The 13,299-nt window shown below is 33.1% G+C and overlaps 1 protein-coding gene and 1 long non-coding RNA gene across 7 annotated transcripts in view; one reads left to right on the top strand and one right to left on the bottom strand.

Moving 5' to 3' along the window:
- Window positions 1-976: 976 nt before the first annotated feature.
- The window catches only part of LOC143205065 (transient receptor potential cation channel protein painless), a 29,181-nt gene continuing 16,858 nt past the window's right edge, over window positions 977-13,299 (bottom strand). For all 6 annotated transcript variants that reach the window (XM_076418075.1, XM_076418074.1, XM_076418073.1 and 3 more), the window contains exons 2-7: window positions 9,517-9,919; window positions 9,261-9,463; window positions 7,849-8,082; window positions 7,548-7,792; window positions 6,714-7,038; window positions 977-2,751 (exon numbers count right to left, since the gene is read on the bottom strand). In XM_076418075.1, the coding sequence (XP_076274190.1) occupies window positions 1,438-2,751; window positions 6,714-7,038; window positions 7,548-7,792; window positions 7,849-8,082; window positions 9,261-9,463; window positions 9,517-9,901 (2,706 nt within the window). In that variant the 5' untranslated portion in view covers window positions 9,902-9,919 and the 3' untranslated portion in view covers window positions 977-1,437. The remainder of the gene's footprint in view (window positions 2,752-6,713; window positions 7,039-7,547; window positions 7,793-7,848; window positions 8,083-9,260; window positions 9,464-9,516; window positions 9,920-13,299) is intronic.
- Window positions 12,311-12,717, top strand: LOC143204971 (uncharacterized). Its single transcript, XR_013007710.1, has 2 exons — window positions 12,311-12,470; window positions 12,524-12,717. It is a non-coding gene; the product is annotated as an uncharacterized LOC143204971 (long non-coding RNA).

Here is a 13,299-nt window from a genome sequence, read left to right as displayed (position 1 = left end):
CGGGTGATTTACACCAACAAAACTTGGCTACAACTTTATTAAGAAGATACCGCAGTAAAAATGTCGAGCAAAGAAAGATCTGATTCTAAATAAGCGCGTTTTTATTAAATAATATAAGACAGAATAATAATTAATATAAAAATAACATTGTATGTCTATGCTGGATTAATGTATATGAGATATATATTTTGCCAGACATGACGTATGCACTACATACTTATAATAAATATAAATGCGAATGTAGAGATATTTTGTCATATCCAATCGTAGGTAGTGCTGCGATCGCAATTGTGATTGGCTAGTTAAAATAATTGGAATCACCACCACAAACGAACGTGATTGTTTTGCTTAAATTGTGCAAACACAAGCATTTTTAAGTTTTTGTTTCAAGCGGATTTGTTTTCAGTATTTGGAGCTGGTTTGAACGCCATAAAACAGAAGATACTAGGGTAAATGTCTATGTAACATTGTTTTTACTACATACGTATACAATTATCTATCTATTATATGCTTACTACATGTAGAAATTGCTTTTTTTTTGTAGAAAGTTAACCTATTTCTTATCGAGACATAACATATAGTAGTAAAATTTGGGTAATGTAAGGCACAGTTCACATGTTACATGTTATCATATAAAGAAGCCATTCAAAAAGGTCAAAAAAACAGCAATTATACTTTTAAATAGAGTCAGATTTTATTGTACCGTTAAAAATAAAATAACAATTTATTTCTTTAAAGCAAAATATGTTGACTCAGTTTCCAAGTCATTATATTTGTTTAAGGAATCTTCAGCTAGTATGTTTAAATAAATATCAAATATTTTAAATGCTCGTTTTGTCAATAGATTTCATCAATTTATCTTCTTCATATCATTCTCTGCGAGAAAATTGTGACTAAAATGAAAAACGAACGTAGCACGCTGGTCTATGTTTTATGGTATTTGGCATAATTTCTGAGAAAAGAAACCACTTGTAAGCTTTGTCTACATTCTTTATTAAGTAGTTCTACAGATTAAAAAAAATAGAGGCTGATTTAAGCAATGGAACAGCGAAATTTTGTTACACTATTTGTAGGTCGTGAAGCTAACTCTATTATTTAATAGTTTTATTCCTACACAAATATTTTTAAAAAGCACATATATTTTAAAAATTAGTGTTAGGTGGTCATTATATTTTTGGATCAAACAATTACAATACTAACAAGGAAAGACTTAAAGTTTTCTTTCGGTATGTCAAAAATTTAAGATAGAACTCTAATGGATCCCATAAAATTGACGACACTAAAGAAATACGAAAATCAAACAAAATATTTTACATATGACCACTTTACACTAACCTATCACATATCGTAAAAAAACGTTTTCAGCGCCCCCAATGATTGCGAAACATTTTCCCATTTATTCACCATATAGGGAACATCATTTTACAAATAGCAAGATTATTTATCAGATAGCATCTGTATCAGACTGTCCAATTTCTCTTGCAGAGACTTAATTTCTTCAGCCATCTTCTTCACGTCGACGTTCTCGAGATGATCGTTCCTCGCTTGTATGATATTTTTGGTTCTTCTCACCGTTTCACCATCCAAATTAATCCCGGAACACCGAAAACATTTGTCTTTCTTCTTGGTGTCGTTGGAATCGAGCTCGACAAGACCGCGCTTATTCGGATATAGAACCAGTCGGTATTGGATATATTTAGGGAACAGACAGGCCCTTTGAGCGAGGATCCCTTTCATCGACCAACGGTTGAGGTTGACGCCCGAGAAGCAGCAACAGACATCGACCAATTTCCGGTATAATTGCACCGGAAAGATGTTGGCGAAGAACATACTTTCGACGTGCTGGAGATACTTGGCCCTGGCGATGTAACTGACCAGTTCGGCATCGTTCTTTATCATCTGTGTGTCGCTGACGGCCAAACCGTTCAACAGGTTCAGCAGAATGATGGCTATCATAAAAATGAACAGGGCGAAGATTATTTTGCTCGTTATTGGGAATGTGGTGAAGTTGATGCTGCCGGCGTCAAACTCTCCCGTCAACATGATGATGGTCTTGAACACCGATCGATATGGAGTATCGAAGAAGGTATTGTCGTCATCATCGGCGTTCGAAGACTTATTATTACTCTCCGCCTGAACAACGGTATCCGATTTCTCCTCAACCTCGGACGGGATGAAGAGCAGAAAGAAGCTCAACGCGAACGCCACCAATAGAATCGAATACCAGGCCAGGAACTTGAAGAAGTTGAAGGATACGGTCTTGAGCATGACGACGTTGGTGGAAAAGAACGGATGCTGACCCAACAACAACACCAATTCGAAAGACGCCAATAGAATAGAGATGGCGGACAACTGTTTCTTGGTCCCGCTGGCGGAATCGCAGAACACTATGACGGTCACTATAACGATCAAAATGAACTCGATATAATTCTCGAAGCACTTCACGTACCTCCTGGGATCGGCTATCAACTGGAAGAGTTCCCGGCAATACAGCAAAATCAACGTGAAACACAACACTATATACGACAAGCCGGATAAAAACTGAAGTAGCGGTACTTTGTCGACCGGTGACAGATCGGCATAATCGGTGAAAATATATAGGACCAACGACACGAAAAACGCAGCGTAAAAGGAGAAATTCAACCAGAACAAATACTGCACCCTCCACCATTTCATGAACAAATAGCTGGTTATTACTGGATGCATCAATAGCCGCTTAAACTCTTCTTCCTTGCTCATAAAAAAGATGACCTGGAAAAAAAGTGATTAGAAACAATGTTACAAGAACAGATTACAATTATTCAGAACAGAAAAACTCCAGTAATTCTATTTTGTTGCCATTTTTTTGGTAGTTTTCTTTTATCGCCTGCAATTTTCTTGATTTATTTTGTATAATATATTATTTTTACTTCAAAGTTCGTAGTCCGTAGTGTAAGAATAAAGTAAAATTATAGTTACTTGCTACTTATAGGATTACTAGGTATTATTAGTAATCAGAATATTTATGATGGAAAGTCCAAGAAGAGACTGATTTCCATATTATCCTACCTTTCATCCACTATATAATCCAGACGTTTCATCATGTGATTATTATTTAATAACGTCTTTATTTAACTATATTTTTAACTCATTTTCTTTTTTATTTTTGTTATTCAAATTATTATTGTTATATATATATATATATATATATATATATATATATATATATATATATATATATATATATATATATAATAGCTCCAAATCTGTCCACGTTAATTTTGCATTAAGGCGAAATAATAAAAATTTAATTATATCACTCAATGGATGCCCGATTGCTCAAGCAGAATCAGAAAAATATCTTGGAATCCATCTTGACGGTGGATTAAATTGGAAGCATCACGTTAGACAAAAAGCAAAACACATTAGAACCAAAATAAAACAACTATACTGGTTAGTCGGAAGATACTCTCAACTTGATCTAAAATAAATAAAAATGAGGTTTATCTATAATATAATTATAAAGCCAATTTGAACCTATGGGGTGCAAATATGAGGTTGCACTAAAAAGTCAAATCAGTTAGTCATACAGCGCTGTCAAAACAAGATTCTTCGATTGATTACCAATGCCTATCGCTATGTAACCAATGAAGAACTGCACGATGACCTGCAAATCAAATGGATTTGCGAAGTTGTGCAGGATTTCGTCTTGAAACACGAAAGAAGATTACTAAATGATTCTAACGTGGAAGCAATACGACTGCTGGACAGCGCACAGGATGTCAGGAGATTGAAACGAACAAAACCATACGAACTTGGGTGAATATTTAGTGTGTATTATTAGTCTAAACTATAGCTATAAGTTAATAATTAATAAATAATTATAATTTTATAATTGAGGAATTATGTATGTGAGGATGTATTTTCTCGCACTCGTCTTGCTTGTTAATTAATCCAAGCACATAGGAAAAGTAGTAATAAATTAATTGTAATAATAATAATTAAGATTGTACTAAGCGTATCTAATAAAGATGTTGAAATGATGAAATGAGATGAAATATATATATATATATATATATATATATATATATATATATATATATATATATATATAATTTATATTGTTTTCCTTATTATATATTCACCCCGTATATGAATCACTGATACGTGATCTGATCTTAACATAAAATTATCTTGATATTGAGATATACCAAGATATCTTCCGTTTTCTTTCCATATGGTTTTATGTTATGTCTCTAGCTAGATCAGTCGCCCAATAAAAGTTAAGTGTAGCACTTATACATTATACAAGATCGTGTGACATGATTCGCTTCTGCTGTTTTTTCGACGTTGTCATTGGACCGTATTAGTAATTAGTAGCGTTATTTCATATTTCAAGACGATATCTTGGATAGTATCGCAGAACAACTTGATTTTTGGGACATGTAGTTCTTCGATGTTTACGTAACGATAAGCATCGGTAATTAATCGTAAAAATTGTCTAAACAGCGTTGGATTATTTATAAACCCCCGAGATATATACTTGTTAATGTAATTTAATCTTAGATCAAGTTAGGTGTATTTTACCACTCAGGTCTGACGGTACTCTTCGGAATTGATATGCTGATAAGTGTATTTTACATTTATTAATATTTATTCACAAATTTTGTGCGTTTTCTACTTGCATAGTTAACAATGCCAAAATTGGCCACTTGACTTAGGTCGTCGAGGCCGATTAAATGTGTCATATTGGTATGTTCAAATTTATATCAGAGATAAGTTAACAAAGCATCAAATGTTTAACTTACTTGGGCCGCTGTTACCACTGTCAGATGCAGATCAATTCTGACAACTTTATTTTATGGGCAATCCATATACGGAAATATGACAGGCGTTATGCTCACAGTTCAACAATGAAATGAACTGTTGGCCAAGAACTACAAACTGTTCTCCATCAGCAACGATGTCGTCAAAATCTGACAGACAAAACACCAGCTGGTAAGTACGCGAGGAAGTTTGATCAACAATCGACGACATGGTTATATTTATTTTCGTCGGAGAAAATTTTCAAGATATACGTCATCTAGGGGTATCTAGTTTCTTCGATAAAAAATATTTATTAAACGAATTACTTGTTTTATTTCGCCAACATAACTTGACATTTCTATTCTGAATAATTGTTTGTCTCCTATATAAATATTATATCCAAAGTTATTTTGTATATACGTCATCAAAATGTTTAATGTATCGCCTGTCGCAATTTATAAGAATCAGAATCAGATAATATTATACTTTTCATTTTATTCTAGTTAAAAGAGACAGAATGCTGTCTGATAAGTACGTACGTATAACCGAACTAGCCTTCTTCAAAACAATAGTTATAAGAGCTTATAAAGCTGCAAACTTTATTTTAATGCTTTGCTTGTTTTAATAAATTTCAAATCTCCGCTTATTATTACTCTGAAAATTCCGAAGCCAGACAGAACGGATTATATCTCTAATCAGTTACTTTCAATAAGAACGAGATAATGAGAGCTCTCTTGCCAGCTTACTGAAATATCTCAGAAAATGAAAAATCTAATCAAGATCAGCTTGACGTTAGTTAAAAACAGTGAGTAGTTTTCAATACAAACATAATTTAACACAATTATTTCAACGGAAACTGTTAGTCTGAAAAATATTGAAAAGGTTTAATAAAACTTCCGGATATTGCTTTTAAAAAAATACAATTTTTAATAGCATATAATAAAATTAAGAAATGATTATTGTTTCAATCTATGTATTTAGATAGATGAGACATGGATATGTCAGAATGAGACCAATATACCCAATGGTCTTTCATGGCAAGATGATGGATGGAGAAAGATAAACACTGGAATAACTATCGATTATGTTTTGTTAGTCATAAAATTTATTAACAGTACATTGCAGATATATTGTTCTTCATGCTGGAAAAATGAAGGCTGTCAATTTTTAAGACAGAGTGATGAGAGTGGAAACAGGTAGAGGTGAAGAAATGTTATTGCAAAGTGTAAAAGGGTTATGTGCACATATATGTGTGTAATTGTTCAGAATATGAGAGTTTGGTTAAAATGTTTCAGGAGAGAAAGAACAGTAACTGTTTTGCAGATATGGTAAATGTATTAAGAATATTGCAATGATTAAATCTAGTTGTATCAAGAAAGATGTATAGAGGTGTGAACAGAGCAAACGAAAGAGAAATACAGTGATACCAAAATGTCTTTACAAGGAAACACTGTACCGAAAGATACAAGAATTAAGCGTAAAAGATAAATATGCTCTTTCATGAGTAAAATATATTACTTGGATATATAATTGTTAATTAGGTGGATTAGGCCTGCAGGGTATACAACTACAAACGCGCCTAGAACATCATAGGCATAACTCAAAAGTAGTATGGAAAAGAGCTTAATATAAATATAATCACACACAACGGTAACCTACAAACTATTATAACTGTGTAGTTAATTGTAATTCTAAGTCCTTCGATAATATATGCATTAGATGTACTATAATGTTAAAATAAATTATATTTGATAACAGTATTTTTGATTAATTATATTATTTAAATTAGAATTTTGTTGTTTGTTTATCAAAGCCAAACTGAACTAAAACACCTAGTTGATGCGGCAACATTGCCACGTTTTGACGTCACAAATTTAGATGACGTATATACAAAATAACTTTGAATAGACTGTTTAATGCTTTCTTACCTTTGTTTCTTCGACTAAATCCGATAGGATCTCTTGCTTAAAATGACCCTCTTCAGGATCTGTGCTGACTTTGAATAGATTCTCCTGACTACCAGATCCATTCTTCCTACTGAACGGTGGTATAAGAGAACGATAGTTATATTCCACCTTAAAGCTTTCTTTGTCCCAGTGCTTATCCTTGGTGTCGTATATTATGCAACTGTCGAGATGTTTCTCCAGGACGCTCGGCTCTATATCCTGAATCGGCATCACGCCAAAATCGCTGTTGGCTCCCAGGGATGAGCCCAAGGTCAACAGTTCTTGAATAACATCTGAATCAGCATACCTAAAATGTAAAATCACACTAAACCTTTTGTCTAATATACTTTTGATTATCTAGCTTAAAAAAAATTTCTTAATTCAACGCAATTCATTACGTACTTGTAATTTTCATTAAACTTCGATTATTTAAATAGAAATTATGGTAAAAGACTTAAAGAAACAAAATAGCAAGAAAAAACACAAAGTGTTATGACTATGTATATGAGAAAAGTGCCAAACCATTTTAGCTCTGGAATAAAGATAATACTCTCCAAATATACCAATCATACCATCATACCCATCGATTCTTCATAAAATTCTTTACACCCCTACCTTTCTTCAGAATCTTATGCAACGTGTAAACAGTCAGAAATCAAAAGGAACTAAACCTGGCGAATAAAATGTATTTACAGTTCGTATTTTAATTAGCAACTTTTGCCTTGAACTTTCGAACTTTATGACAGACATATTGTTTTAATTTTATTCTACTGTAAACCTAATTTAGTGGTAGTTTATTGTAAACAGAAAACTTACCTAACAGCATAGTGCAGTGGTGTGTACCCCATCTTATCATGACCGTTGAGCAATGAAAAGACCTCGTGGTCCTGATATTGAGTCTTGATATGTGATATTAAAGTATTATAACAATCTCTATATTTATGAACGGCGTCCTCTATGTCCTTGATGCAAACGCAGAGCGTATTGGTTGTTAATCTTGCATGATATCTCAGCAATGTCTTTATCAACTCATTGTACCCTCTACTTGCTGCCAGCTCAATCTAATACCAAATCAGTAACAATAAAAACACTTAATAAATGCTGGATAACATCTTACGGGTGTCTGCTCATTCCTGTATGTTTTATTGGGATCTGCGCCCTTTTCTAGTAAATAACCGGCTACCTTGTTCAAACCGTTGGAGCAACATATTTGCAGAAAAGTAGACTCAGTATCAGTTTCGTTCACAAAATCATCGATATTGCATCTGTAGCTGATAAAATCGTTTTCATCTCTTGCTCTCAAGTAAGTCAACAGTTGACTATGTTCACTTTTACTAGGATCGTCAGATTTCTAAAACATTTTTTGATTCATTTACATGATCATTAGGTGTACAAACACTATCCCACCATTTGTTTATTTCAGTTAAGTTCCTAAAACGAATGCTTATTACTTAAAATAAAACCTTTGTCAAATTTAGAATCGACAGAAATGAAACTGAAATTGAAACCCGCCATTTTAGAAATGGTGACGCCACCATCTCATATATCAATCAGTATCAGAATTAAGTATTGTTAAAACTGTAAAGTTTATTAATAATATCAATAATATAAGTTACCAATATAATTCAAATGCTGAAATAATTAGATGTAAACTCGAAAGCGGTATAAAAGCCAAGGAAGTCTGAAAACATGCTCTGATGTATCTAGGAAGTTCCAATATAGACAACTATCCAAAAACTGCCAAGGATACTTTATAAAGACGCGGTGGTGAGTGAGAAATTATTTAAAAATGACTGTAACAACAAAATGCGGCATTGAGCTAGATTACGTTACTCAGAAATCAAGTATCAAGTATCAACAACCATATGTAGGAATTTAACAAGTAAGAAAACTTCACTGTAATCTCATCGATATATCCTGTTTGTGTCTGATTTAAATAAAGTCAGACCAGACTAGAAATTCGACGAAAGTGTTTTATTTCAAACTATGAAGCAGTAAATAAATCTGACGACGTAGAATTGAAGGAGTTGATGGGCGAAGATTGTTGTCAGAATCATTAGAAGTTACTCAACAAGCAGTTTCTCCTCGATTAAAAGCCTTGCGAATGGTCCAAGGAGAAGGACATCGCCTACCATATAAACGTAAGCATAAATACTTTATTTTACACTTTTCCAGTAAGCTACTGCTTTAGTCGCAAATAATAAGTAGCTTTATTACATGACCAATCGGCATGTAGTTCACATTTTAACGCTAAAATCAGACATCCTATATCAACCGTCGAATTCTCCAGATATTACTCCTTCGGATTATCAGAGATGCTGACCTACTACGCCACCAATTCGAGAGATACCCTGAAAATTATGGCGGCTTTTAACCACTATTTCCAGTTTAAGGAAGTTCCTAAACCACTTTTTTAACGAATTAGTATTTAGGTCAAGTTATTCTCAGTCAAAACAAAATACGTATACGTGTTTAGAATAAATGGCGGAATTATGCTTGTACACATTGTACCAGGACCAGTGTCTCTACCATTTCCGGTGAATTCAAAGCATTTTCAATAACGGTAATAACGTCATCCAGTTTTTTCTTCTTCGCCCAGAAGAGGGCGGTACGATTGTTCCTGTCGCCTTGATTAAGATTAATACCCTTATCAATAAGAACTTTGGCACAGCGACTAATATCTCGGGATTCATAGTCGCCATAACGTATGAGGATGTGCAGTGCATTTAAACCTGGAATCGTCATCGAATAAATTAAATAATTCTCTGAAATGACAATAACTTACCTCCTGCCAGATTGTTTATGACGTTGCCGTCCTTCTTCAGGATCAGTTCCAAGATCTTGTACTGCGTTTTCTTAGCAGCACAATGCAAAGCCTGCCAATCCTCCATGTTCTTGTCCGTCACGTGGGCTCCCTGATCCAGTAAGACCTTCACGACCTCTGCGCTGATCCTTGGCTCCGAACAGGCTATCAACAGCGGTGTGTTGTTAAACTGATCCTCATACCGATAACTCAAGAGATCCGGATGATTTCGAAGAATCCGCTCGACCTTCAGCTCTTCGTTGTTCAGGATGGCCTCCAGCAGCTCGTCATTGGGCGTCGGACATATCTGGCTCCCCACTCTTTGTATTTTGGGAGGGCGGTTGTGGTTGATCTCGTTCGATCCCATATCGAAAATCAATCGTTGCTAGAAAAATTCAAACGTTTATTTTATTTTATATTATAAAATTTGCTTCGTCTGTTGACCAATTTGGCTAATTGTGATTTTTAAATAGTTCTGAAAACCCATGGGAGGTATATATGAAGCAGATACTTATATATATACAGATACTCAATGAATGATATAACAACTTCTGCTGCAAAAACTCCCAAGAAGGAATTATGAAACTTGGTCAACATTTCAACTAAAACATGCCAAACATAAAAAATCACCAAATAAAAAACTACTGTTGAAAAGGATACAATCCATTAAATCTAATAGAGAAAAAACCTACTACCTACACTTCAGTTTGGATGTGTTAAAAAAGATGACGACATTTTTCATTTTTCGAAATATTACCAAAACAACATAATTAACATATATTCTTATCTTAAATCACAACCAGCGTCCAACACCAAACAAGAGGAAGCATATTCTACAGTAAAAACAGCTAAAGCAGGTTTACCACAAGGAAGTGTATTAGTATATCCTTTACCTATTCTACACATGTAGTATACCACAAATGAAGAATATTACGATAACTATAATTGCTGATGATACTGCGATTATAGCTGTCGGAGATTATAGTGGAGAAGCCATACGAAAATTGCAACAGGCAAGTGGCAATTTGAACAATTTATCATTCCATATAGCAACAACGCTAAGTCTATCGTAATGAATATTGGTGCAAAATTACGCTGGAAGGAATATGTAAAAAAGAAAAGGAAAGAACTGATGTTAAAATATAGGAAAATATAAAACTGATATTATGTGAGCAAATATTGAAACCTATATGAATATGTGAAATTCAATTACGGAGAAAAAACCAATATAAATACATTACAAGTTTTTCAGAACAAAGTCCTGGCGAGTAATGGTGGTGGACTGGGTTATTACGGGACTAATTACTAACAACTAGACTTTGAGATACCGTGTATCACTGAAGAAATCACGAGAATTGAAAAGAAGACATGAAGACGCACACCATTCTAATATCAAGATTGAAGAAATACTACTCACTGGTAACACCAGAACAGGATACATACTTTAGCGAATCAAACAATTTGATATTTTGTCGTATAATGAAGTGAGATAAATTTAATAGAAAAACAGCATTGTTAATACATAAGTACTATTACATTAACATAGGTCAGATGGGCCCTCCTAGATATATACGTAGATTTAAGTTATTGTAAAGACAAATTGTAGGTTAGTCAGTAACAACTAATATAATATAATAAGTAAACTTTTTAAAAAATAGAAACTTAAAGCTGCATTATGCTGTCCCAAAATAAAAATTGTATAAAAGTTAAAGCTCTATGACAAACAGAGACGTAGAAGAAGATCTTTTTAATCTAAATTTATAAGGAAACAAACAGAACTGAGACTAATATTAAGGAATCACGCTTTTGAAAGAAATTGTCTATCACAAAATGTTACTGTTAATTCAACAGAATTCTGTTATATAACGAACTGTTCCATCTATTCCATTGATATGTTTAACATTTTGAGAATATTATTTTTAAGAAACAAATATATATTTTAATAATTAATAAACATTTTTTAAAATCAATCCACCAAAACGCCTTGTATCCTAGTGCTGTAAAAACATATAAGCTCAATGTACACCTTTGGAATATTAGGACGAAACAATCACTTATTTACCATCTAAAGGGATAATTCTTATAGATGACTGATGATTTCATGATTTTAAGAACTCGTGATCATTCCTACTTGCTTTAACTAAATGAAGAGCTTATGACTGTGAAGTTTATTAGCTTGGTTCTGAATTCATAGCCCAGATTTTTTTGTGAAAAGAGTGAAAATTTATTTTGATTTATCGATTAACAAACCGGCAATGTTGTTATTGTATTTGGCTGACATTTTATTTTCTTTTGGATCTTTCCAAAGCGAGCGGAATGTTTTAGAACTTTTGATTCACCAGTTAATGATACGTCCATACGATCTTTTGGTACTTGAGTTGAAGCTTTCACTTCGTTGCTTTCGAACCTTTTTAATTTTATGAGATATTCTTCATCAGTTACATCAAAATCGCTGCTTTTGAATGGTAGAAATGTCACGCATTGTATAAACCTTAGTCTAAGGAAGAGTAGGTTTAGAATATTTATTCTATATTTTCGTAAGAATTAAATTAAATCCGACTTAAAATCAAAATTAGTTCTTACAAAACATCTTCGTTATAAAGACAGGTTATGTAATCGGATGTACAGGAAACAAAAGTGAGACCACTGTAGAAATTTCTTTGGTTAGATTTGATAACTTGATGGTATATCTTTTGTTTGAAATATATATATATATATATATATATATATATATATATATATATATATATTAAGAAAGATATATATATATATCAGCGCAGAGGTCGTGAAGGTCTTACTGGATCAGGGAGCCTACGTGACGGACAAGAACATGGAGGATTGGCAGGCTTTGCATTGTGCTGCTAAGAAAACGCAGTACAAGACCTTGGAACTGATCTTGAAAAAGGACGGCAACGTCATAAACAATCTAGCAGGAGGTAAGTTATTGTCATTTCAGAGTATTATTTAATTTATTCGATGACGATTTCAGGTTTAAATGCACTGCACATCCTCATACGTTATGGCGACTATGAATCCCGAGATATTAGTCGCTGTGCCAAAGTTCTTATTGATAAGGGTATTAATCTTAATCAAGGCGACAGGAACAATCGTACCGCCCTCTTCTGGGCGAAGAAGAAAAAACTGGATGACGTTATTACCGTTATTGAATTTGAATTAAATTAAATCGAACTTAAAATCAAAATTAGCTCTTACAAAACATCTTCGTTATAAAGACAGGTTATGTAATCGGATGTACAGGAAACAAAAATGAGACCACTGTAGAAATTTGTTTGGTTAGATTTGATAACTTGATAGTATATCTTTTGTTTGAAATATATATATATATATATATATATATATATATATATATATATATATATATATACAAAAGATATACCATCAAGTTATCAAATCTAACCAAACAAATTTCTACAGTGACCATTAATGTACCATCAGGATATAGAAAGGTATTTCTTCAGTGGCATCTACTGTATTTACTTTTGTTACATTATAATCATAGTAACACATGACATCAAATGTCTTCCTTTAATTGATCCTACAATAACGATACAAGTTTGTATTTTTCCACGTCACCGTTTTTAATCAATACTCCAATGCTTTGTTACGATACAGGTAATACTTGATGAGTTAACAAATTTCTGATTAAATTGACTGTCCATTGAAATTTGTCTAATAATAAAATCAATGGTTTTTAATTTTCTTGATTGCCTTCAGTAACCATACAATCGAAATTAAGTTATTGTA

The sequence above is a fragment of the Rhynchophorus ferrugineus genome, unplaced genomic scaffold (genome assembly GCF_030347505.1).
Source record: "Rhynchophorus ferrugineus isolate W39M unplaced genomic scaffold, kcgeb_rfMv2 rfM11, whole genome shotgun sequence".
Classification (NCBI taxonomy): Eukaryota; Metazoa; Arthropoda; class Insecta; order Coleoptera; family Curculionidae; genus Rhynchophorus; species Rhynchophorus ferrugineus.
Note: the sequence above shows the minus strand (reverse complement) of the source record. Positions and strands in the feature narration are given on the sequence as shown.